The sequence below is a fragment of the Misgurnus anguillicaudatus genome, chromosome 25 (genome assembly GCF_027580225.2).
Source record: "Misgurnus anguillicaudatus chromosome 25, ASM2758022v2, whole genome shotgun sequence".
Taxonomy (NCBI): domain Eukaryota; kingdom Metazoa; phylum Chordata; class Actinopteri; order Cypriniformes; family Cobitidae; genus Misgurnus; species Misgurnus anguillicaudatus.
Genome location: NC_073361.2, coordinates 19,857,085 through 19,885,006, shown reverse-complemented (window position 1 = coordinate 19,885,006; position 27,922 = coordinate 19,857,085). Strand labels below are relative to the sequence as shown.

At 37.3% G+C, this 27,922-nt stretch overlaps 1 protein-coding gene across 1 annotated transcript in view; it reads left to right on the top strand.

Moving 5' to 3' along the window:
- Positions 1–27,922, top strand: part of map3k22 (mitogen-activated protein kinase kinase kinase 22) — an 88,436-nt gene that overhangs the window by 49,704 nt on the left and 10,810 nt on the right. The window contains exons 6-14 of the mRNA XM_055181988.2: positions 5,125–5,224; positions 5,745–5,861; positions 6,166–6,280; positions 16,269–16,402; positions 16,878–16,951; positions 18,032–18,093; positions 22,350–22,421; positions 26,317–26,487; positions 27,279–27,427. Of these exons, the coding sequence (XP_055037963.2) occupies positions 5,125–5,224; positions 5,745–5,861; positions 6,166–6,280; positions 16,269–16,402; positions 16,878–16,951; positions 18,032–18,093; positions 22,350–22,421; positions 26,317–26,487; positions 27,279–27,427 (994 nt within the window). The remainder of the gene's footprint in view (positions 1–5,124; positions 5,225–5,744; positions 5,862–6,165; positions 6,281–16,268; positions 16,403–16,877; positions 16,952–18,031; positions 18,094–22,349; positions 22,422–26,316; positions 26,488–27,278; positions 27,428–27,922) is intronic.

The following is a 27,922-nucleotide window of genomic DNA, read 5'->3' as shown; positions in this document are numbered from 1 at the left end:
CTTGACTTTTCGTCAGAGGGTGTGTCCGTGGCGGCCTGACAAATTTCTGCATTTTCGCCATGAAACAGGAAGTGGCTCTAACTCAGTCATACAATGTCCAATCTGCCCCACGCTTCATACGTTTGATAAGGGTCTTGGCCTGAACACATTTCAATGCCAATATTCAACTTCACTCATAGCGCCACCTAGAGGTAGGAGGAAATACCATGTTTTATGCTCTGATTTACTGCTCTTAGAGATTTAATCAAATCATCATCATATTTGGTCTGACTGATGTTAAGCCCTTTTCCTTGATAAATTGCGAAGATCTTGACTTTTCGTTGAAGGGCGTGTCCGTGGCGGCCTGGCAAAGTGTGATGTTTCGCCATGAAACAGGAAGTTGTTATAACTCAGGCATACAATGTCCGATCTGCCCCTGACTTCACACGTTTGATAAGGGTCCAGGGCTGAACACATCAACATGGCATAATTCAGTAATACTCATAGCGCCACCTAGAGGCAGCAGGAAATACCATGTTTTACGCTGTGATTTTCTGCTCTTAGATATTTAACCATATCAACATCATATTTCACCAGTGTAATCTCAAGACCTTGTGTGATGATAAAAAGCAACGACCTTGACTTTTCATTAAAGGGCGTGTCCGTGGCGGCCTTGCAAAGTATCGGTAAATGAATCGCATTTTTGACAGGCTAAACAAGCCCAAAAAGTCATAAAACGTTGCACACATGTCAGAAGTGGCGAAAATTTACATGTGGCATAGGCGCCAGAAGTGGGCATGTAGAAATGGCTCGATAGCGCCACCTGCAAAATTTCAAGCGAACAGCCCCCCCGCTACGAAAAATGTACAGATACGAAATTTGGTAGGATCATCTATCACCCCAAGACCTACAAAAAAGTCTCTTGGAGCGAAGCTCTAAACCCCACAGGAAGTCAGCCATTTTGAATTTTTCCTTGATTTTTGTGCAAATTTGGTCATTTCCAGGCTTCATACTGCAAGAAACTCCTCCTACAGATTTAATCCGATCATCGTCATATTTGGTCGGTCTTATCTAAAGGCCTTTGCGACCCTAAATTGCAGAGATCTTGACTTTTCGTTGGAGGGTGTGTCCGTGGCGGGCTGCCAAATATCTGCGTTTTCGCCATGAAACAGGAAGTGGCTCTAACTCAGGTATACAATGTCCAATCTGCCCCACGCTTCACATGTTTGATTAGGGTCTTGGCCTGAACACATTTCAATGCCAATATTCAGCTTCAGTCATAGCGCCATCTAGAGGTAGCAGGAAATACCATGTTTTACACTATGATTTACTGCTCTTAGAGATTTAATCAAATCATCATCATATTTGGTTAGATTGATGTAAAGCCCTCTGCGGTGATAAATTGTGAATATCTTGACTTTTCGTTGAAGGGCGTGTCCGTGGCGGCCTGGCAAAGTGTGATGTTTCGCCATGAAACAGGAAGCTGTTGTCATTCAGACATACATTGTTCGATCTGCCCCAGACTTCACATGTTTGATAAGGTTCTTGGCCTGAACACATTTCAATGCCAATATTCAGCTTCAGTCATAGCACCACCTGCTGCACACAGGCGGTGTGGCACATCAGTTTCCCTTTGAATATCCACCTGTATTTACCCACTTTAATTCATATCCCCCTGGTTCACTGCTTTACTAATGCCATAGGGTAGCGGTGCACATGCGTGCGAGGGCCCTTCCATCGCTGCTTGCAGCTTTAATTATTATTATTATTATTTTTTTTTTTATTTTTTTTTACGTTTCGGGGCAATTTGGCGTCCTTAACATACTCAAAAACTCTTGAAATTTTGCACAGACATCAGAGTCGTCGGCCATCAGGTCCGGGCAAAGGCCGGACCACGGGCGTGGCAAGGGAGCTCTGTAGCGCCCCCTGTAATTCAAAAACAAACATTGGGGCACAGATCGGGCAAAAATGTACGCACATGTACGAGAGTTGGTACACATATAGAACTCATCGACCCGAACAACTTTCGCCCTTAAACCTATTAGCTCCGCCCAACAGGAAGTCGGCCATTTTTGATTGTTTCAAAAACGCATGTGATGAACTTTTAAATACTCCTCCTAGGGGATTTACGCGATTGACACCAAACGCGGTGAACATGATGTCAAGACATTGTACTTGCTAAATTGCGAAGGGATTTTTGATATCTCGAACGGTTCTGCCATGGCGAAGCGACAAAGTCATGGCGAAATCAGAGAAACAGGAAGTGTCTAATATCAAAGGCAAAAAATGTCTTATTGTAATGATACGCAGGACGTTTGTTCGTCTGAAGATTCCGAACGCATCGATGTGCCTATTGTGAGTCTCGGGTATAGCGCCACCACCAGGCGCCAGTAAGTGTGTCAGTCACAAAGGTGGATTTTTTTTGACAGTTCCATCCAATGTTCTTTTAAATACTCCTTCTAGGATTTTCATGCGATTGACACCAAAAGTGGTCAACATGATGCCGAGGCATAGTAGATGATAAATTGCGAAGGGATTTTTGATATCTCCAACGCTGTTCCCATGGCAACGCGTAAAATTTTACTTTAATTTCAGGCATGTTTAAGGCTCTTGGCGTGCTTAGATTAACCTAAAACTTGGCACACACATCAGAGTTGTCGACTGTTAAGTGTGCACAAAAAGGTCAGACATAGGCGTGTCTCTTAAGTGGCTCACCAGCGCCCCCGTTTGTCTAAAATGTGGGGTTTCTTTTACCTACAGTCCCCAAATGGGTCAATAACAACATGAAATAGCCCACTGATATTTACCCACTTGATGCACTTGCTCACCGTGCATCGTTTTCTCGGAGGCATCGTATAGCGGTAAAATAACGTGCGAGGGCCCGCCATCGCTGCTTGCAGCTATATTTGGCATTTGTGATTGAAACACTTACATATTGACCTGTTATAAGGATAAGCATATGAAGAGTTTGGTTCCAAAATGCAATAAAATCCATTTTGACTGATTTTGGTAAAAATGTGTTTTCTATACCAAGAAAGTGACAAAATGAAACCACTATTTTCTGTCACAAATTTTCACATAGCATCTTTAGGTTATAATAAAAAATTTAAATCCATAATTTGATTTTCAAAGATTTATTATAAAAACTGATTATTTTTTTCTGCAAAATGCAATAAATACAAGTTTTCTTCAAAATTCTATAAATCTATTGAATCAATATATAAGTGTGCATTTATCTTTGCCATGTTATATTAATTTAGTTGACTAGTTGTACACACTGATTAAAAATATAAACATTAATGTCATTAATCAAAACACTTACTTTGTCATATTAAGAACACTGTCATTGGTGCTGTCATCCTTGGGACGTCGTCGCTGAACTTTTTTGACATCAATCAGCTGTAAAATGTTTTGACTCCTGCTCGATTTTCGTTGACTTCAAGTCAAATAATACGTTTTTCATAAGATCCCCTGGGGTCAATGTGTAAGCATGACAGAAGCTTGATGCTTTCGTTTGAAAACAAGCAACAGACGGCATTTTTTTGTCGCCCAAGTGGCTTACGTTTCTTCTCCGCTACAGAAAACCACTACAGGTTTATCAATGCCCACAAAGTATTATTTTGTTTTAGTTTGTTTGTTAATCACGAAGTACAAAGTAGATGAGGAAAACTAGGATTCAGTGTATATTCAATTATTGTTTACAATGCGTGGAATGGTGCGCTGTGATTTGTTGAGCGGATTTATTGCACTCTGTAGAGATGGAGGACTGGCGTTTATCACATTTTGGGAAAAAAGGGAGAAAAGATTACAGAATAACACAGCGGATAAAGGATTTTGCGTAAAATTAAGAATTTACTTTTTAAAGGCGCAAAAGATGATGTTTTCACCTACTGAGAATCCAAAGACTGTTACTGAGTTTTTGCAATAAGCACATGCGTAGGAACAGCCCCCCTCCTTCAAAGTTCATTTTTAGGGAACGCCTTCCAAAACTCGTGCACGAGTATTTGAACACGAGTGTTTGTTTACCACCGGCATATGCTGTTTTGCGTGAAATGATATGATAATAAACACATAAGATGTAACATTAGATCAGTCGACGCTACTCAAATTTCAACTAGCATGTAGCAGACTGGTCACTGCCTTACAACTACAGTGCTGCTACTATTAATATGTATGGGTATAGTTTTGTGATGTGACTGGATTAGTAATTGTATTTTTGTTATTATTTTATTTGTTTGAATGATTTTTTTGTATTGTGCAACTCTGTGGACCCCAGGAAGAGTAGCAACCACTTTGTGGAAGCTAATGGGTATCCAAATAAACAATAAACAAGAACAACATCGATATACCTGAATAACAGTACAACAATAATTATTCCACAAAAAAAGAATAATCACTGTTACCTGCCGAGGAGAATTTTTGCGAACTGTGTGTCTGTCTTGACACCTCTCTGTTCCTTCATTGCTATCCAGCGTTGAAATGTTTCTCCAATAACGACTTTGGTTACACTACGTTCTTCTGACAATTTTCTCCTCTTCTTAGCGACTTAAAAAGTCTTTCTTTTACGTCCTCCTTCGGGTTTCTTCTCTACATGGTGCAAATTCGAGGAGGAAAGCAGGAGTGACAAGGAAAACAAACCGAAACTTACGACGGAGTTTCATGCGCTATGCGCATGCGTCGCCTGTGTAGAGTTACTGGAGCGTGCACGTCTCTCACAAGAAACGTAATGGCAGTGATTGACAAGCCAGAGGGCCAATGAAGATTGCGATGATTGCGTCAACGATTGGCTGATGTTTTTAAGGCCCTACCTTGTGCACAGATGACGTATATTAATATTATTACTTTCAGTGCACCTAATAAATAGTCTTTTATCCGTTAGTAAAGACAGTTTCAAGTAATATTGCAAAAATGTATAAAACAAAACATACTCTTTTGTGCCTTTAATACTGACCTGATACAACACTGATTTTAATTTCTTTTTTCAAATGGTGTTTATCGCTTTTTGGAACCAAACTCTTCATATATACAATCACCACCCCTTTATAAAAAAGGAATGAAGAAAGCCTTGTTCATTGTAATATAAAACTGCAGGTGCCCAATAGTTGTCTTGGTTTGATTAGATTTTGTGGTGTTTTTTTCTGTTAGGATCATCCCGTTTCAGAGGCCGCTGAAGTTCAAAGATCTCCTTCAGAAGGTGACGGAGGCTTTTGGACAGCAAATGGACCTCTACTACTCTGATAAAGAGGTAACACATTGTTCCTGGTAACTTAATTAGCTTTTGGTAACTTTTCCTTGCTAAATCGCTTTGGGTAAAAGCGTCTACCAAATGCCTGATTGTAAAAATGTAAACTTTGCATCTAAGCATTGGGTCAATTTTAACCCAGCAGTGTGTTCTGTCCAATATTTAACCAGTATGGGTTTTAAAATAACCCAGACATTTTTAGACAGCAACGCTTGCGTTTTTTTTTTTTTTTGTAAAATGATTGTTAAATTACTTTTAGCAATTGAATTGAGGTTGAAAAATTATCAATTATGTAAAGTTTTAGTATGGACTTTAAATAATCATGATGGCTAATGTTCCCATTTTGTCACCTTTGTTCACCATTTTGTCATCATTACAAAACCCCCTATTGGTTTACCACAGTCTACCACAAGTATAGTTTTGCTATGTAAACGGAAGGAAATTAAGTTTAAAGATCTGTCAATGCAAAACTCATTTTTAACCATGTAAATACACAACGTTTACAATGCCCTTCTGCTCCCAGATGTTGGCGGCTTTGAAGTGTCAGGAGGATTTGGACCGAGCACTTCAGGCTTTGAGCTCCAGCTCTGGAATGAACAACCTGCTGAGAGTGATTCTGAAAACACCTCCCAACAACCACGTGAGTCCAAGCCAAAACAAAGACAAGCCACCCAAGCTAAACTCAAACCTGAGCCAAAACCAAAACTAAAGAGACGCACTGAAAACTTGACCTGGACTTGAAATAGTTCTTAAACCACAAGTTCCCTTTACTCACATCCTGTTTGTTGTTGAACCCCAGTAGCTTCAATTGAAAACCTATGACCCTTTAAGGAAAAGATTTAGCAGCTGTCAACTTTCTGCCAAATATTACAAGAATTGTAACCAAACACACATGTTTCCACATGTAGTCAAACTCATGTATCTTCACCTCCCCTTTCCCACAGTTCCTTCAGGTGAGCGGCCAAGACAAGCAGAGCGAGATGAGGGCGTCCAGGTCGCTGGGAGATCTTAAAGCCTCCGTTCTCAAAGGCTCTGAGCGAGTGCGCAAACACTCTACAGGTGCGTCACGCAGGCTCGCATGCACACACCCCTTCACGTTCAAAACGACATCACACAATGGGCATATCATCGGCTTTGTTTGCACTAACCCCATTAGGACTGGGGAATGGCATCAAAGAACACGGTGATGTCAGCGCTGTTATAGAAAAGCTTTATATGATCTTTTCATTTACATGTATTTATTTAGCAGACAATTTATCCAAATAAGGGCACGTTTAATTTTTTGCCTTATGAGCCAACATTAAGCGTAATACACAAAGCTATACTGCAAAAAATTACTTTCTTACTTAGTACTTTTTTCTTGTTTTCAGTAAAAATATCTAAAAATTCTTAAATTAAGATGTATTTTCTTGAAGAGAAAAATGACCTAGGAAAAAAAAGGACAAAAAGTAAATTAGTGCTTAAAACAAGCAAAAAAAATATAATAATCTGCCTATGGAATTAGAAAAATTTTCTTAAAATGAGTTTACTTTTTTCTTAAACACTTAATTCAAGAAAATATTTCTTATTCCATTGGCAGAATTTTTTGCTTGTTTTAAGCTCAAATCCGCTTAAATTGTTTATTTTTTGTCTATAAACTAGACTTATTTTCCTAGGTCATTTTGCTTATCAAGAAAATACATCTACAATATTTTTTAATATTTTTACTGAAAACATAACAAAAATACTAAGAAAGTAAGTCATTTTTTGCAGTGTATATGCTCCTGTGCAATTACAGTTGACTTTTCAGAATCACTTTGGTGTGAAATTAACATTTCAAAGGAAATGTAAATTTAATATATGGTGTAGTGGCACCCAATGACATGTTTGTCATATTGTGGTTGCATTTGAAATGGCACAGTGATGTCATTGACTCGTAAATTGACTAGTGGAACTAGTTTGGAGATGAATAAGTCTTTTTTGTTTTTAAGCTTTTGCTCAGTCAGCTGTGAAGTGTGTATGCATCTCTTGTAACATGCACTTCCTCACTTATGACAAAACCAGGTTGTATAATTTTTTATTCGATTTATTTTAACCCTTGAAATGAGATTCAGCATGAAAGCAGTGTAGGCTATACAATGCATATTTTCTCACGTACGGCAAACAAAAAATAATTTTAATTAGATGTGGGTCTGATTATTATTATTTTTTTTTTTTTTTTTTATTAACTTGCAATCACATTACAACAATACTCATAACAACATACAAAATAAAAATTATAATCAGACAATACAAACACACAAATAAAAAAGTAAAAAAACATACAAATTAACTATAACGAAAAGAAAATAAGGGCATGAGATCATCGTACAAATAACGTATAAGCTTCACATAAGGACCTAGTGCGTTTTGCTTTATTATTTTTCAAACCAAGAAGTAACTCTACATAATGTTTCATATCTATCTGAAATAACAAAAAGTTAGGTTTTCCTTTAGCCCATTTTTGTTTATGTATATGGTATTTCCCCATAATCAATAAAAGATTAACAACAAAAGTCTCATTTGGTGGCAATTTTTCTCTATTAAAATAAAAATACATCTTTCTCAAAAAGTTAAACTTTTATAACAAAACACTTATAAATGAGGCCCTCCAATTATATCCAAAACATTTTTCTATATATTCAATTAAAAAATAAGTGTACAACATCCTCCTTTTCTGTCCCACAAAAATCACATCTGACATCAGCATCATCATTAAACCTAAGAAACAGTGTTTTAACAGGGTAGACCAAATGAAGAATTTTAAAATGTACTTCTCTCACCTTATTTGTTATACAATATTTTTTCGGCAGCAACCATGCATATTTCCATTCAATGCACTCAAATTTAGAATGCCAAAATGTTCTAGAAGATATTGGGCTATATTCTGTAAGTAACTTCCTAATAAAATAATTATTCCATCTTTTATCGGTAATGGTCACTCCTTCAAGTGCAATATCAGGTTTAAAACTTACATTGTCATTATACACATATCCTTTAAACAGACACTTTAAACCAGCAGGTATAGCATCGAACACAATACAATATTCTTTAGGGACTATTGGAATATTGTACCTTTGAAGAAATTCTACGTATGTATACAGGTGGCCATTTTCATTAAACAACTGTTTAACAAACATAATACCATTATCAACCCATTTTTGAAAAAACAAAGTTTTATGTTTAAATGTTATAAACCTGTTATTCCAAATTATACATTTATTTGGAGAAAAATTATGCTTATAGATAAGGAGCCAAGAAAGAAGAACCTGCTTGTGAAAATTACTTAATCTAACTGGAATCTTACTAATTTCGTAATCACACTGCAAAAGAAAAGCAAATCCACCCATTTTTTCAAAAATTAAATTAGGGATTAAGTACCAAATTTTGTTTTTGTACTGAAAGTAATGCTTAATCCATCTATTCTTTAATATTGTATTTGAAGTGTTGAAATCAAGCACATTTAAACCTCCATTACCAACCGAATTAGTCAATGTACGTTTTTTAATGTAATGAGATCTGTTTCTCCAAATAAAATTGAATAGATTTTTGTCTACTTCTTTAATTATATTATTAGGGACTTCTAATGAAATAGTAAGATAAAGCAGACGAGATAAACATTCAGTTTTTGATAAAAGAATTCTGCCGTTCATTGACAAGTCTCTCATTAACCATAGATTAAATCTATTTGTAACTTTTTGAAGCACAGGATGAAAATTAAGCTGACCTCTTTCCTTTTCATCTTTACATATTTTAATTCCTAAGTAGGTAATAACACTCTTTACAGGGATGCCATTTATGTCAGGAGATTGACAGTTTTTTAGAGGAAACAACTCACATTTATTTAAATTAAGTTTTAACCCTGAAACCAATGAAAAAGTATTCAAGCAATCAATCACATTTTTAATTTGTAACGAATCTCTAACAAATATTGTCGTATCATCTGCCAGTTGACAGCATTTTATTTCTCTTTCTGAAATCCTAATCCCATGAAAATTATATTTGTTAATATAAAGAGTCATTGTCTGGGTTACTAATAAAAACAAAAAAGGAGATATGGGGCATCCCTGCCTTATACCTCTTTCCAAAAGAAATCTAGGGGTAGTGCCATTTTTGAGTTTTACTGAGCTATTACACCCATTATATAATGTATAAATGGCCTTTTTAAAAAAATTACCAAAGCCAAAAAAATCTAATGTCTCAAACATAAATTGGTGGTTAACTGTATCGAATGCTTTATAAAAATCTACGAAAAAAATAAAACTTTCACTATCAATATATTCACTGTAATCTATTAAATCTAGAACCAAACGAATATTATTACTTATATGTCTACCTTTCATGAATCCTGATTGACAATCATCTATAATTTGTTCTAAACATTTTTTTAATCTTTCTGCAAAAATAATGGAAAATACTTTTACGTCATTATTAAGTAATGTAATAGGTCTCCAATTGTCAATTTGAGTTGTGTCCTTATTAGCTTTTGGTATTAAACTTATCAATCCCTGACATAATGACGGAGGTAATTCACCGCAATTTATAGCTTCATTAAATACACATAACAGAAATTCAGATAACTGTTCTTGAAATTCCTTGTAAAATTCACTAATAAAACCATCGTTTCCAGGAGATTTGTTGTCCTTTAATTTACTAATTCCAAATCTAACTTCTTCAATAGAAATATCTTTGTCACATAGCGTCATGTTATCCTGACCTATACGTTTAGTATCTGCTTCAATGCTTTCAAAAAATAGCCTCCTATTACCGCCTTCATCTTCTTTACTATACAAATTCCGATAAAAAGTTGAAATATGACTAGAAATTTTAACAGGATCTTCAGACATCTCACCGTTTATATTAAGTTTTAATATAGAATTAAGCTCAATATTTCTTTTTTCTAAGTTAAAGAAATACCTGGAGTTTTTCTCCCCTTCTTCCAGCCATCTCCCTCTGGACCTTACAAATGCCCCCTTGGCTTTATATTCGTATATCTTATCTAACTGTAATTGTAATTCAAATAATCTAAGTTTGTCCTGTTGATTAATAACATTAATACTTGTCAAATTAACTATCTCTTTTATTACTTGTTCCTCTGTAGTCCTTTTAGATTTTGCTATTAATTTACCCCTAACAATGGCTTGTCTTCTAATAAGATATTTCATATATTCCCAATTGGTACCATACTTATTTGATTTTTTTGCATTATCCCAGCAGCTCAGAATGATATTTTTAGCTTCTTTTTTAAATAACTCGTCTCCCAATATTGCCTTATTTAGTTTCCAATATGTTTGTGTTCTTGTATTACCAATATTTTCATTTAAGGCAATAACCAAACAAATTACTTTATGATCAGTGAGTACAGAAGTTTCTATAGTAATCTTGCTCACCAGATTTTCTAGTACACTGGAAATGAGCCAAAAGTCTATCCTAGATTTCTTGCTCCTGTCACCAGAACACCATGTAAATTCTTGTTTAGTCGGATTTTTAACCCTCCAGATATCAATTAAGTTCAAACCTGAACACAAATTACGTAAATCATTAGTGTTATTTAAACTATTTCCACGAGGAGGAATACAGTCTATGTTATTGTCCCAAACAGAATTAAAATCCCCTCCAAAAATTATTTTCGCGTCAGGCAAACTATCCAGTACGTGTCTAATTTTTTCTTCAAAGTCCTGTATTAACCTCTTATTTCTTTCAACACTGTTGGTTGCATATATATTCCCTAAAACAAAAAATTGCTGGTTAAGTTCGACAGTCAAAATAACCCATCTGCCCAAGGAATGTGAATAACTTTTGATAATTTTTCCTCTAAATTTACCCTTTAAAATTGCTACACCTGCAGAGTGATTGCTACCGTATGACATCCACATATCGTTGCCCCACTGACTCTTCCAAAACTGAAAATCTGATTCAGATGCATGGGTCTCTTGGATGAAATAAAAGTCAGAAACAAAATTTTTACAGAACAAAAAGATTGCTTTTCTTTTAACCAAATTTCTCATACCCCTCACATTGAGAGAGAAAAAAACGAGTGAACTCATACTCACAGAACACCTTCAAAAACAAAGCTTACATCTCCAAAACCCCTATATAGCATTAATGTTTACCTGAAAAACATGCTGTAGGCATTCGTAAAAAAATCAAACATAAAAGTCATTGCCTAGCCTACTTCGCAAAAATCTCCCTTCCGTCCACAAACGCTCTGACCCCAACAAAATATGCCCTCCTTCCTTCTTTACGTGCCGCTTCAACGCTTGGCCACAGCTGACTCCTGATTTCTTTATCAACTACCGTCAGATCTTCAGCAAACCTCAGCTTCTTTTCCTTCAAAAATCCGCTTTTCTTTGCATTTTTCCACAGTAAATCTCTGATATGCCTGGACCTGAACAGAAGTATTACAGCTCTTGGCTTCTGAATCCCATCGAGCTTCCTTCCTATGCGATGAACGACGTCAATCTCGGTCGCGAACTTTACCTTTTCATCTGGAATCACTGTGGCACAGATATCCACGATCTTCTGTTTGATGTCTTCACCTTCATGTTCGTCAAGACCATAAAGCCTCAAGTTCCAACGCCTTCTATATCTCTCCATTTCGTTCACTTTAGTCTCCAAATCCAATATTTTCCTGTCATGACCATCGCTCGATGTTTTCAGTCCAGTCAGGTCTGCCTTAATGTCATTGATCTCACGGGATAAGAATTCCGTGGATTTTTGGAGAGCCTCAATTCCATCAGAGTTCTTTTTAATTATTTTTTCCAACCCGTCAGCTCTTTCGTTAATTTTTCTGTCAGCATTCTGACGATGTTATTTTGCAGGTCGAGGAGGGATGGCTCGTTCTTTGATTTCTTTGGGTCAGGAGTATGTGGAGCAGACTCAAGTTCGGTCAAATCTTTAGAGAGCAAAGTTTCACGTTGTTGATGAATTTGTGTATAGTTGTGCATCTCCGCGACTTCTTGCTCAGCATCCATCCAAACCTCCTGACTCTGAGGATCTTTTTTTGAACTTTGTCTCTCTTTGCGTTTTCCCGCCATAGCATGCAATGATGTTAATCAGCCTGCGCGAAACGGCGATCTAAACTAACTAATAAGTAGCTATATTATCACAATTACAGCTCCAAAATAGAGTAGACAAAGTTACTAAGTTACTGCTAGGTCAGGATAATATAATAAACCAAAAAACGAGGAATTTGGAGAAGAAACTTTTCAGCCTCACATATTCACATCCTCCACGGTCGCCATCTTGACCGACCCCCCGTCTGATTATTATTATTTTAGTGCTGGGCAAAGATTAATCGCGATTAATCGCATACAAAATAAAAGTCCTTTTATGCATAAGATATGAGTGTTTGCTGTGTGTAATTATTATGTATATATAAATACACACACACACAAACATTTACATGTGTGTATATATATTTATTTATATTTTTAGATATTCTATATCAGTGGTTTTCAAACTGTGGGCCGCGAGATGGTGCCAGGGCGGCCCCAGTTTTATGACATTTTATGAAATACATTAATTTATCATGTATTCTGTCTAATTAAATCTAAAAAAAATAAGGCTACTAACCAAAAGCACTACTTTTTTGTATAATTTAATGTTTTTTTTTTATTAAAATTTTGAGTTTTAGGGGCCGCGAAGGAATGTACCCTACACAAGGGGGGCCGCACGCTGAAAAAGTTAGGGAACCACTGTTCTATATTATATATTAGGCATGGGCCAGTATGAGATTTTGGCGGTATGATAACCTTAAAAAACCCTGCAAAAATACCACGGTTTCACGATGTTGCAGTATTGCCATCTGAAAATGCAAACAACTTTTCAACTAGACACAACATATGTATGCCAGGCAAAAATAAGGCCTTAATTTATAATATCTTCCAAAAAATTATACAATTAAAATGTATTAATATTAATAATATTAAATGTAAACAACAAATCAATTACATTACTTAATTATTTAACTTAACTTTGTGTAAACACAGCTTATACCTTGAAAACGGTATCACATAGCTACAATTTTAGTGGTTTTGAAACCTTGACTTTTTAAAACCTTGGTATACCTTGAAACCGAGAACCGACCCATTCCTATTACATATATAAACAAAAAAGTGAATATATAAATAAAAATGTTCTGATGTATATATGTATGTGTCTGTGTTTAGATATACATAGTTGTTGCCCACGGCACGGACACATATATTATGCAGAGATGCACTTTTATTTTGTATGCGATTAATCACCAGTAAGCTGCATACTGTACACGCAACAAACATAGCACAGATAGTGCGAACCATTTCCACTTGATAGACCTTACATCACACATGATCTTTCTCACGTCTTGATTATTCGCAACACGTCACTTTCGCACCTCAGAACAGAAGAGAAATAAAGGGAGGTCGCTACCTACAAGTTTTTGCTAAGTTATGTATACCAAGAATGCATTTTGCAGATTTCAATATATGTTTGCATTTGTCTTTAGAATAGGCTGAAATATTGTTATTGATGTTTTTCTTTATCACTACTTAACACTTTATGTTCACAAAAAATATGTTTTACAGCAGACATTAGTGACGTACTGCATCCACAAACTGTCTAAAAAATTGTTTATTAAAATACGATCAGCAATGTTTACACATTAACGTGTTATGCCATTGTGTTAAGTTAAAAATGGTTAAAGTCTAAAGACCCCAGGGTGCCATTACATTTAGTTGTGCTTTGTCTTAATGTTTAAATGGGAGAACGTGACCCTCCTGTTTTGTGTGAACACCCTCTAATCTGTCTTGAGTGTTGAGCGCTATTGCTGGTGGGGAGTTAAAGTCCCCCTGTACTGTGTTGACATACAGGGCCGAAATGCTGTCGGTCAGAACTCAATGTACAGACGACAATGATGGCATAACCAATCCCAAAATCAAAAACAAGGGCCTTTTTGGCACATATACATATTAGTTTTCACTGGACCAGTGTGAAAAATATGTTTCAAATGTGAAAATGAAGCACGTCATGTATTTGTGTACTTTTAGAGGAAAGGCCAGACGAGGGCAAAAAATTCGAACAATTTTCGACCGCTTTTAGTGCAGTAAACCTTAAAGCATAGATGGGCAACTTCATTCCTGGAGGGCCGATGTCCTGCAGAGTTTATCTCTAACTTGCCTCAGCACACCTGCCTAAAAGTTTCTAGTATGTCTAGTAAGACCTTAATTGGCTGCTTCAGGTGTGTTTAATTATGGTTGAAGCTAAACTATGCAGGACACCGGCCCTCCAGGACCCAAGTTGCCCATCCTTGCCTTAAAGGATTAGTCAATTTTCTTTAAAAAATCCAGATAATTTACTCACCACCATGTCATCCGGAATGTTGATGTCTTTCTTTGTTCAGTTGAGAAGAAGTTGGGTTGTTTTGGGAAAACATTTCAGGATTTTTCTCATTTTGATGGACTTCGGTGGACCCCAACACTTAACAGTTTTGATGCAGTTTAGAATTGCAGTTTCAAAGGACTACAAACGATCTCAAGTGAGGCATAAGGGTCTTATCTAGCTAAACGATTGTCATTTTTGGCAAGAAAAATAAAAAAATATGCACTTTTAAACCACAACTTTTCGTCTTTCTCCGATCCAGCGTGACCTCACGAAATACGCCATCACAACAAGAGGTCACGGATGACTTATCGAAACTATGCCCCAGTGTTTACAAGTGTGGAGAAAGAGGGCCGTTCTGACATTGTTTTATGTGGAATGATACTAATTATTTGTCTTTGTGTCACTTTATTGTTTAAAATGGTACACAAATGTGCGTTTTATATATGTAATACGTGACCTTTTCGACGTCATTACGCAATTACTTGAGGTCTCGCTGGCGCGTCACATGACCAGAGGAAGACGAGAAGTTGTGTTTAAAAGTGCTTTTTTTTCTTGCAAAAAAAATCGTTTCGCCTTATGGCTCGTTTGAGATCGTTTAGAGTCCTTTGAAACTGCAATTTTAAACTGCATTAAAACTGTTAAGTGTTGGGGTCCATTAAAGTCCATTAAAATGAGAAAAATCCTGGAATGTTTTCCTCAAAAAACATAATTTCTTCTTGACTGAACAAAGAAAGACATCAACATTTTGGATGACATGGTGGTGAGTAAATTATCTGGATTTTTCTAAGAAAATTTACTAATTCTTTAAAGGGATAGTTCACCCAAAAATTCTGTATTCTGTATCAAAGTTCTGATATTTTGATAAATGATGTAAGCACCCATTGACATCCATATTATTTCCATAGTAAGTCAATGGGTACCATCAACTGTGTGCTTACCATCATTTATCCAAATATCTTCCTTTGTGTTTCACAGAATATAGAAACTCATACAGGTTTAGATCAACTTGGGGGTGAGTAAATGAGGACAGAATTTTTTGGGTATCCCTTTAAGTAAATGCTGTAAATGTGCCTAAGAAAAAAACTAAAATGTTATGAAAGTGTGCAAGATGTGCCATTACTTAACATACTAAAAACCCCACATCTTGCTTTTTTGTATTCAGACTTTGATTCAACTCACAAATTCATGTCACATCTTGGTGTTATTCTCTCAACAAGCCATCCTAAATTTTTACATTCCCCGCACATTTTCTTCTCCACCCACCCGCTCTTGACGCATTTCCTTTTAATACGTAAGGTGTGTAATTCCTGCAGCATGGGTTGGGGTGGATATAACAGCGTTGGCTCAAATAATGACATACATGTGTGGCGGGACTATGTGATTTATTGATTTATGCCAGATGGAGAGTGTTTGAAACAAACTGTTTATTCATTTTTGATAGTTTTTGCTCTTCAGTTATCTCACATTCTTCTCTTTGTCAGACAACTCGTTTTCCCTTTTAATTCACACTCCTCATATACATCAGCTGTGTTTCTGTGTCTTTTTTTGGGATCTTTTCCTGGACCCTGTTATCAGTTTGCTCATGGAAGAAGTACTATTCCATGCTGATTTTTTTTGCATCAAACTGAGTGATGTGTCATGCAAACGTTTCCCTGTCTGCCTGCAGGCTCCCTGAACACGGGCCGCACCTCTCCTCCTCCCGGCAGCGTACCAGAAGAACAGCAGCAGATCGCACGGCAGGGATCCTACACCAGCATCCACAGCGAGGGAGAGTTTATCCCAGAAACACTCGACTCAAATGTAAGATCTGCTGTCTGAATTAAAGTCAGTGTCTTCAGTTATACTCAGGCTTGTATATTTGCACACTTTGTTGAATTTTAAGTTTTACACCCTTATTAAAGACTACTTTGCATTTGTGCATTTGGACGTTTTCAGTGCATTTATACACATAAAGTATGTGTGTTTAATGTGGATTGAACCCTCATGATGCAATGATGCAACCCTGTGTTTACGATTTCAAAACCTAAAGCTTTTAAAAAGTTTTTATGGTCTTGTGTTGTTATCTACAATGATTTCTATAAAATTCACTGTCCTGATCACTGCCCTGTGTAATAAGTACTTTACAACAGTCCAGAGAAGGCAAAGCTCGAACATATTATGGGTATTTGCTAATGGAAAATCTTACGTCATCCGTGCAGAGGGCTAAGGTTCAGATGCACAAAGCGCAAAGAAATGCAATGCAGCGAGCTGATGTCATTTATTTTTTCCTCCGTAGATGTTGGAGCCGTTTGGGAGTGCTGATGGGTCACTTTCCAGCAGCTGTCAATCACTGGACCAAGCTCTGGACAGGTGGGCAGACCATAAACTTTTGAAGAGCATGTTGAAAAGTGTGAGAAAGCGCGTCGACTCTTTGGGACTTTATTATTGCACATGCATTCACTATTATTAAGCGTTTTGTAATAATTATAAATAGCGGTGATGTCTGATAAAAGTACCAGCAGCACCAGAGAGGAAATGGAATCAGTTCACCATACAAGCCAACCAGGAAGCCCCTGATGTCACCATGGCGACAGCCTGCTTATCTGGACGCCTGGATTCCTGTGCTATCGCTGGCCGCCTCTGCTCTTCTCTGTTCAGAGATGGAGAGAGCAGCTTGATCTGGCCGATCTATTTCGTTATCTGTCGCCCATGCAGTATTGTTAGAAAAAGAGTCGGTCAATAATGCAGCGTGGAAAGAATGAGAAAAACAAATACGGGGAGAGAAAAAGTGCGAATAAAAGACAGAGAGAGCGAGAGAGGGAACGAAAAAGGGAAAGCATGCTACCTGCACGAGTCTTATCTGGCTTTTAGCCCTCAGAACAATGGCAGGAAACAAGTGCATGGAAATTTCCCCCCTCTTTGCGGGTGTGTGTGTGCCCATTATCCGGGGTCTCGCCGAACCCCCGCTTAGTGCTGACGTCACCGCCGGAGAGAAATAACAGGGTCTGGGCAATAACAAACACTCCTGCACGGCAGTTGCTCTTTCGGTGTACATAATCTTATTATCTACTAGAGATGAGCAGGGCTGTTTACGGCATAAAATCAGCATTAAAATCTACAGTTTATTTAATGTATGTTCTTGGTTGTTATGTGAATGATTTATTAGTAAGAATAGAATAGATTTGACTGACACTTGATGTATCCATTGTCATTTTCAAAAGTTTACAAAACCCTTAAAAGCTATCAGGTATCAGGTAAAGACAATCTGTCTCCATCCTCGACATAAGGACAGGTGGCAGACGGCCCTGCTGTCCATTAAGAGTCTGTTGGCACATTGGGGACTATAAGATGTTGGAATGTAGGCCAAGCAGATAGTACAGCCCGACCTCGCCATTGCACACAAGGGAATAACAAGCAAAAATAACCCATCGTCTTTTCTCTTTTCCACAGCCCGCCGTTTTCTCAAAACAACCGGGACAACAATTACCTGAACCTCAACTATGAATACAAAGGTGAGATTGACACCTACAAGTGAATATGGATCTCTGTCAAAGCTGGAGGGACGTTTAATGGTCTCTGTTCCATTAATAGAGTCGGTATTTGAGCCCTATCTCCACTTCAGGAACAAACTGCTTCAGTTGTGGACTGTGGCTTAGTGGGGAATCACAACACAACAAGGGTATAAAATTGCAGCCTTGTTGATTGCAGTATAGAAGCTGCATTAGCCCCTTTCACACACAGTCTTTACTGGTAAATTGCAGTTAACATATCATGTGTGAACAGAACCTTTCTCAGGGTTTCTCGCAGTAAATGTGTTAGTTAAGGTGGTAGGGTTGGGCGGCGTCGGGGGGCATGAAAATCAAAGGGGGGGGGATGTACGCGTCATGATGAAAATGAAAATATTTTTATTAAAAACACTCAAATAAAAATTATCAACTGGCTATCCTCCAGACAGTGATGGACCACTTCTTTATCTCATTTCGGCCGTGTGGCGCGCATGCCCGCTCGCGGTGTGAAGCGTGTCCACGCTATTCTCTGAGATGCACTTGACGGCCTTTTGTGCAGCAAATTTTTTTTTGGACGACCTAGTTAAGGCGGTAGGGTTTCCCAGTTTAGGAGGGCCGCCCTAACTGGAAAGTGCTGAACTTTCTGGTAAATTAGTGCTGCCAATTTGGTTGTAAAATTACCAGTATGTGTGACTGATGAATAAGGATTACCAGCATTTAGAATGGACAACGTCAGAATGCGCTGACAGCTTCGGGCAAATCATAAAGTTTTGATACAGATGACACGTTTACCCTGCATTGTTTACGGACGTTTCCACGCGCTGCTTAAAATCAACGCAGTGGCGGCCGGTGACTTCTTTTTTTGAGGGCGTATAATGCAAAGTTCGTCACAACATGTATGTAGCCCGTCATGTGTGTGATTTGTCATTTCAAAATATAGGTTTGGCGCGTCGAGTGAACCTATGAGCATCATGTGTCTCGTCAAAATAAGTGCCTGCTGCAGACACGTCTAAAGGGTTTATGATAAAAAAGACACTCGCGTTTGCCAGATACTCGCATAATCTCATGCGTAATCATAGTTTACTTTTAAGGGAGTGACTTGCGTGTATTTTGTGAACGTGAGTATCTCTTTTATCGTAAACGGGTTTGACGCGTGTGCAGCAAGCACTTATTTTGACAAAACACGTGATGCACAAGGTTCACATGATGCAACAAACACATATTTTGAGAACACGAGCAACACACATGACACTCCGAACACATACTTTGAATTTGCGCCCCTCGGATGAGCAGTCCCGAGCCGCCACTGCCATAACGTCCACAATGATTCACCAAAATTGTTTAAAACAGCTTACCATCTATAGGCAGAATTGCCCACTTCCTTAGCACATCCTCTGTGAAGCCTAATGTGCATTACTGCTGTTCAAGATGCAGGTTGCGACTCTTACCCAATTTTGGGCACAAGCAAATGCGTGACTGTCAGCGTTTGCCACAGAAGTAAAAAAACTAAATACAGACTGTGGATATGAAGTCATAACCCACCATATATATTTATAAATACAACACTGAGCTTGCCGTGTGGCAGTTTAGAAGTAACTTCCACTTTCTCATCGAGTTTACCGCTATTTTGGTATTGATGTGTGAATATCTTACTTGTAAAATGACGACTGCGTGTGTGAACAGCACATTTATGTTTTTACTGGTTAATTATTTGTGTAAATTCATGGTAATTTTTCGAGATCACTGTGTGAAAGAGGCTAATGAGTCTTTGTTCCAATGTCTAATAAGCTACCATGGTGAATGTTGTTGTCTACATGAGCTGCTGCCTACTGATTTGGGATGCACTACGTAGGCAGCAACTCTTTTAAACAAAAAGGCTTCCTTCGAAATTGCATACTTTGAGAGTACCTACTGAATTAGATTAATTAAATGTTTTATTGTTGTTAAAAAAGTAAAAAAGTTTTATATAGTATGTGTGGATGCAGCCATGTTTTCATTGTCACGTGACCCGTATGTTCTTTGATGATGTAGTACCATACTTAAGTGTTGTTTACATTGGTTGGGAAAGTTGCTTTTAAAAGTAATGCATTACAATATTAAGTTACTCCCAAAAAGTAACTAATTGCGTTACTTAGTTACTTTTCATGGGAAGTAATGCTTACGTTACTTTTAAGTTACGTTTGCATTACTTTTTTGGCTGAGGCTTGATCTCTTTCAGGCTTGCAGGTGTTTTTTATGACTGAAATGTTCTGCATTCAGAAATTGCATATTTCATCACAAAAAATGTCGAGCTCTGGCCTGCCATCTTAGTTTCTGACTCAAACTGTTCCCACACAGGTGTGTACGCATAGAGTGCATAATGTGACTACGTTTACTTTAATTCGGTACATCATTTTTTTTATCAACTTAATTAAACTAAAAAAAGTAACTTGCATTACTTTTTTAAAAAAGTAACTCAAATATTAATGTGTACATTTAAAAAGTAATGCGTTACTTTAGTCGTTACTTCAGAAATGTAATATTATTACGTAATGCACATTACTTGTAATGGATTACCCCCAACACTGGTTGTTAAACAAGTACATTAATTATACATTTAAATTAAAGGGGACACATATATTGGGTCCCCAGTGCTTCTGTCAACCTAGAAAATGTGAAAAGAACAACTCGGTAACTTCGTTTTGGTAAACCATTCTCTGCAAGAATGTGAAAAAATAGGTTATTGAGCTCCCCTTGTGATACCGCCCCTTAATCTGCACTCCAACCACTGCACTGCCATTTAGTGAGAAAATAATAGAAAGCACAATTGAGTTTCAATTTCTACTGCCTTAGTGACACAACTGGGGTACTTATTTTGAAAATTTGAACCTGCTTGGTTAAAAGTTTTTCAGTATTTTTTCGTTTATTCACTTTTTATAGTTTGCGTAGTCCTATGGGATAGAAAAGTTTCCATCCAATACTGAGAAATCTTGCCAGAAGCATTAGACAATCCGGGCACAATTGTTTTTAATTGCATACTGACGTTTCAGACATACTATTGGTTATGCATACTGATTTTTGCTTATGGCTGTATAGTATGGAAGTACTTGATTTCGATGCAGCCATGGATTTAAAAATGTGCCTTGTTATTTTTTTAAAGTACTGAATTATATTGCTGTGTATACTTCAGTAGTTCACTTACATAGCTATGGGCATTTCTCTAGGTTTAGAAACTATAGATATAGATACGTACAGACGGAGAGAGTGAGCGTGCGGGCGAGTCGCTGGAATTATTTTTTCTCTCTTTTCCCCTTCCATTCCTTTTCTTCTGCTGCGCTGACAGATTGAAAGTTACTGGAGTGGTTAAAGCAGGAGATTTTCTTTCATGCCTTTCCCTGGTTAGTATTCTCTGTCTCCATCTCTCGCTCTCTCCAGCTCTCACGCTCGCCCGCTTCTCCCTCTGTTGTTTTTCCTCATGAGCGGCGATCAAATAGAGCAGGTCTCCCCGATAATGAGATCGTCATCGTCCCCAACAGCGAGAGACCATCCATATTCACAAACACACACACATGCACGAAAAACACACACCCCTTAGCACATTTTACGGAAAGTTCGTGTTTTATGCACATACAGGGCCGTTTATATCCCAGTCTGTTCAATAATAAAAAAACCTTTGTGATATAGACCGCCTGAACACAGACACCCAAACGTACAGACTCCCAACCCTGTGTATAATGCCATGGAGGACAGGCTGTTTTTACCAGGCTCTTGTGAGGAGATTTTTCCTCTTCGCTCTAAACTGGGCAAATCGCTGGGTCGCCATGGGGAGGCTGTCCGCTTCACAGCTGCTTTCAATTGTATGCGACCTCAGAACGCTGTGCTCTTGTTAAGACAAGCAGCCCTCCGAGCGAGACAGCGTCCCCCAGTTTTGTTTACATAAAGGCACTGCCTCTGTCACGACAATACGTTTATTATCTTTAGCAACTGCTTTACTTTTTTTTCTTTACATTCTTTCTTGTTTTTTATTTACTCAAAAGCTCACGAAGAAATGTCGAGATCAAAATTATTTTGAATAAAGAAAATAAAACATTACAAGAATGTCACCTGTAGAGTTTACAGTGTTGCTTGAATGTGGCTTGAATTTTTTTTACACTCTAAATGTGTTTTTACTTTAATTTAATAATATATAATATAATAATGTATAAACTTGCACTGAAAATTGGAAGTAGCCTGCATATTTTGCATGTTATTAACCAGCTTGTATCTCACTGCTCCCCCTGCAGGACGTAATGGGAAACACGGGACCTTCCCCCGGCAGTTTCACATGTCCAGCCGCAGTAAAGACTACGGTGATGGTAAGATCTTTTGATTACGAGAACAATGCTTGTTAAATTTGGCCAATTACAACAAAGGGAAACAGTGACTGTGCATGTGTCATTCATTATACTGCAGTCATTTATGATCTCTTATTCAGCTTGTGTGATTTTAAACTTTAGTCATTAAGGGGTGGTTTCCCAGACACGGATTAGTTTAAACCAGGACTAGGCCTCAGTTTAATTATGAAATATAAATATTTTTAACAAACATTCCTTACTAAAAACATGTAATGCATTTTGAGATCAAAACAAAGGCACTGTTGTATTTTAAGATATGTAAGTGCAAGCTGTTTTCTGTTTTGACAGCTCTTATATTTATTTTAGTCTAGGACTAGTCTAATCCCTGTCCGGGAAACCACCCCTAAATGTTAACTTGGGTTGGGTGAATAAGCATGACTGGTGCTGCTGGTGAGACTTGTAATCTATTCTCTTCTGCTGCTGTCAATTATTTCACACTTAGTTATTTCCAGGCCAACGAGAAATTCAAATTATTCCATGCATGCGAAAAGTTTAGCCAAAATTGAACTTTTTGTTGTCTCTTAAACCCCTAGGGGTGGTTTCCCAGACAGGGATTAGACTAATCCTAGTCTAAAATAAATGGAAGAGCTGTCCAAACTGAAAACAAGTTGCAATGCCACTGACATAGCTTAAAATACATCAGTGCCCTTTGTTTTGCACCAAAATGCACACAAGTAATGTTTTTAGTAAGGCATGTTTGTTAAAAATAGCTATATTTCCTAATTAAACTAAGGCCTAGTACTGGTTTAAGATAATCCCTGTCCTGGAAACCACCCCCTAATGTTTTGTGTTTTTTGAAACCATAATGAAACCAAATTTCAGATTATTAAACAATGTTGTTTTGGGTTTTCTGAATACAATGGGAGTGGATTGTGATTTATGCTGTATATTCCAAAAGTTAGGAAAAAAACTAGAATATAATCTATTATGTTCTAAAATGTTTATTTTTATTTTAATCCTTTAAAGGGACATTCCACTTTTTTTTTTTTAAATATGCTCATTTTCCAGCTCCCCTACAGTTAAACATTTGATTCTTACAGTTTTGGAATCCATTAAACTGATCTCCGGGTCTGGCGCTACCACTTTTAGCATAGCTTAGCATAATCCATTGAATCTGATTAGACCATTAGCATCACGCTTAAAAAATAACCAAAGAGTTTCGATATTTTTCCTATTTAAAACTTGACTCTTCCGTAGTTACATTGTTTACTAAGGCAGATATGGTTAGGACTATACTCTAATTCTGGCATAATAATCAGTGACTTTGCTGATGTAACATGGCTGCCGCAGGCGTAGTGATATTGAAAATAACCAAGGGGACTATTTTCGGGAAGTGCATAATATCATATCCAAAAGTGCTGGAAAATGAGCATATTTTCAACAAAAGTGGAATGTCCCTTTAAGGTAAATATGCTGTAGTTTGGTTAATTTGATAATTCACCATTATGTGCTTCACAACATAATGCAAGTCTGCAACAAAATTAGTTTCATTACCAAAAACTTAAGTCGGGTTTTTGCAAGCTATTTTTAATTCTCAGTGTGCCCAATTAGATAATTAATACTTTGGTTAACATTTAGCAGAGGCTTTTTTATCCATAACAACATGCAGTGCAGTAATTGTAGGGAGAGTCCCAATGGAGTGTGTTAGTGTGCAGAGCAATGCTTAGTAGCACAGTTGCGCTCTTAGACTTAAAGGAACAGTATGTAGGATTGTGGCCAAAACTGGTACTGCAATCACAAAACTTGTGGCTAAAACTGGTACTGCAATCACACAACTGGTGGCCAATACACAACATGACAACATAAACATCAGTTGAGGGCTGCAACTCCACTTTTTAAATGACAATATCCTGGCCGGATCACTGTTGTCAGTGATATAAGTATTTGAAATGAAAATGATTTCTTAATGTCTAGTGACATATCAGGGCCATTTTATGATTAATTGATATTAATTTCTTACATACTGTTCCTTTAAACCTGCCTTTGCATCCCAAATACTTAAAAGTACACTGTAGTTCACCACAAAATGAAAATATTCTCATTTACTCACCCTCATGCCATACCAGATGTATATGACTCATTTCTTCAACTGAACAACCCACTGGAGACACATGGATTACTTTTATAATGAATGTATAATGATGCTTCAACATTTAGGGCAACCTATATACTGTCAGAATAATGGTCCCTAGCTTTTACTGGTGTAGAACCCTTTCAAAAAGTACACCTGAAGAGTTTATATTCCCCCAGTGACAGCTTATGACCATTCTTGATCACTTTTTTTGAGAGTGTATAAAGTGACAGATATTTTTAATAAAATAAAGATTGTGTTTACCTGAAGAAAGGAAGTCAAACACATCTTCACTTATACATTTTCACTTATGTGAACTATTCCTTTAAATACTGGTATTTTTGTAATTGTACTTCATAAAACTTTTACTATTATTATTATCTTAAGGTGATTTTTAAAGTAAATTTGCTAAACTTGAAGCTCATTGGTCCTTTAAGGTATTTGTGTTTAGTGTACTGCAATAATTGTCATGGACACGAATGGTATTGATTTCACCAAATGATTCATTTAGTCCTAATGCTAAAGAGACTGGCTGGAAGTAATACTAGGATTTACTTTTTTACATGACCATGACCAGTACAGCATGATTTGAGTTTACCATGTACAGAGCTCAGAAAAAGGGTATTGAAAACCTGGCGTATGTGTTATTTGTATTTCCCCTGATGGGGCACACTGACTGTTGCCAAACACTGTACTGAGAGCAGTTTCCTGTCTTGTGGAAAGCTTGATAATAGGGGAAGTTAGAGAGAGAGAGGAATAGAGAAGCGTGAGACAATCTGAAAACATAGAGATACATGTTTGGATGTCGATGGCTTTGAGGGTCAAACAGAAATTGCGCGTTGCACGTTAATGACCTTATTGCATATGCATTTCTAGGAGTTTCCCTTTTAGACGCAAGATTTTTGGAAGGAGAATATTTAAATTATTACCTAATGTTTGCGCGTGTTATGACTGGTATTTGCACCATTATTTAACAACGAAAAAAGCATGTCTTAAATTGCTTAGCGCGTGAAATGGCTGCAATTATTGGTTAAAAAAAGAAGCATCACAGAGATCAGAGGATGCGTGATACAATGCAGAGGATTGTTTGACATGTAACAGTTTATTTGGAATACCAGAGGAACAGATGCCAAGCCATGTTATTTATTTATTAATTTTTTTGCTGAAGTAAATGAAAGAAGTGTCAATAGGAGAAGTCACACAATACCAGACGTTTAAAAACTTGTAGAAAACAGTGAGGAAAATAAGTATTTGAACACCCTGCTATTTTGCAAGTTCTCCCACTTACAAATCATGGAGGGGTCTGAAATTGTCATCGTAGGTTATGTCCACTGTGAGGTACATAATCTAAAAAAAATACAGAAATCAGAATATATGATTTTTTTCTATTTATTTGTATGATACAGCTGCAAATAAGTATTTGAACACATCTCTAACAGCTAGAATTCAGACCCTCAAAGACCTGTTAGTCTGCCTTTAAAATGCCACCTCCACTCCATTTATTATCCTAAATTTGATGCATCTGTTTGAGGTTGTTAGCTGCATAAAGACACCTGTCCACCACATAAAATCAATAAGAATCCAACTACTAACATGGCCAAGACCAAAGAGCTGTCCAAAGACACTAGAGACAAAATTGTACACCTCCACAAGGCTGGATTATATATATATATATATATATATATATATGTGTGCGTGTGTGTGTGTGGGAACCCTGGGAATACTTGTGTTTTGTGTTGTATGTCAGGTTAAATCTAAAATGCATGTGTGCGTCTTTGTTTACAGGTCGAAGGACCTTCCCTCGAAGCTTTATGCCCCAAGAGAACTTTGTCCCGTTCCAACTGGTCCCGTCCAGCCGTACGCGCAGCTATAATGGAGAAAGCACTTTGCTGTATGGTGGAGATCTGCGCTCCATCAGTTGGACAGACAAAAGCTGCCAACGCAATGCTCCCAAATGTAAGATTACATACATGCACATGCAGACTTTACCATTATTAAGTTCAACACCAATCAATTGTATTTGTCTGCCATCACACATTGCTAAAGAACCAGTAAACGCCAGTTTTATTACCAGTAAACACACCAGTGCAAGACGATCATTAAGATGATCATAAACACTGACAGTCGCCAGTGTGTCTGTAATAAAATAAGAAGCAAATGAGTTTGAGAGATCATATTTGTGGTGACTTTGTCAAACTGGAGTGTAGATTAACTGCATCCAGACTCAAAAGTTCATCTTTCCTTTAATTAAATCCATGCAGCTAACAATAACAAAAGTATTAGAAGCAGACATATCTAGTAGACACAGAGTGCATATAAACCCCTTAGTACTAAACCCCCCAACTTTGATTAAGAATAAAACATTTGTGTTATTGTGGATGTGGCTCAATGTCTGGAGAGCCATTAAATGGTGGGGTAATACTGCGAGCTTGGCTAAACTATGAGACATTGTAATAAAACAATAGTAAAATACCCACAAGGGTTTATTTCAGTTTGACACGACCTTGATTTAAAGAATTAATATCCAGGTGTGTTATGTATATATAAAGACATTAGGTTTATGGGAAAATCACAATGCCACTAGCTCACTCTCTGCTTCTGTGTTCATCTTAATTTATTAGCCAATAAATCAGGAAGTGTAAATCTGTATATATTGAGTAAATACAGTTGTTTTGTTCTGTGTGTGTGAATAAGACTCTGTTGTTTGCTAGTAAGGTTAGCATAGTTCCTTATTTTCTCATTCATAGCCCCAAGGGCTCCTGTGAACTGGCGTCAAGGGAAGCTGCTCGGTCGAGGAGCCTTCGGCGAGGTCTATCTCTGCTACGATGTTGATACAGGGCGCGAGCTGGCGGCCAAGCAGGTGCCATTTGACCCCGTCTGTCAGGAGACCAGCAAAGTAAGCATACAAAACTGAGTGCAAAGAATCTGTGCAGGAGATATTTGGTGATAAAATGAAATCGTGATATTTTATTTTACAATAGGGAAGACATTTCCATCTGAAACTAAAAATATTGAATAACACATACAGCAAATGGAAAAAGCGGTTAACTGGATCAACTTTCAATAAAATGTAGCATTTTAAAACTCCTACTTTTGAGCGGCTGCCCCTAATGAATATTTAAAGGGATAGTTCACCCAAAAATGAAAATAATGTCATTAATGACTCACCCTCATGTCGTTCCAAACTCGTAAGACCTCCGTTCATCTTTGAAAACACAGTTTAAGATGTTTTAGATTTAGTCCGAGAGCTTTCTGACCCTCCATTGAAAATCTAGTAACTGTATACTGTCCATGTAATAAAAACATCATCAAAGTAGTCGATGTGACATCAGTGGGTCAGTTTGAATGTGTTGAAGCATCGAAAATACATTTGGTCTAAAAATAACAAAAA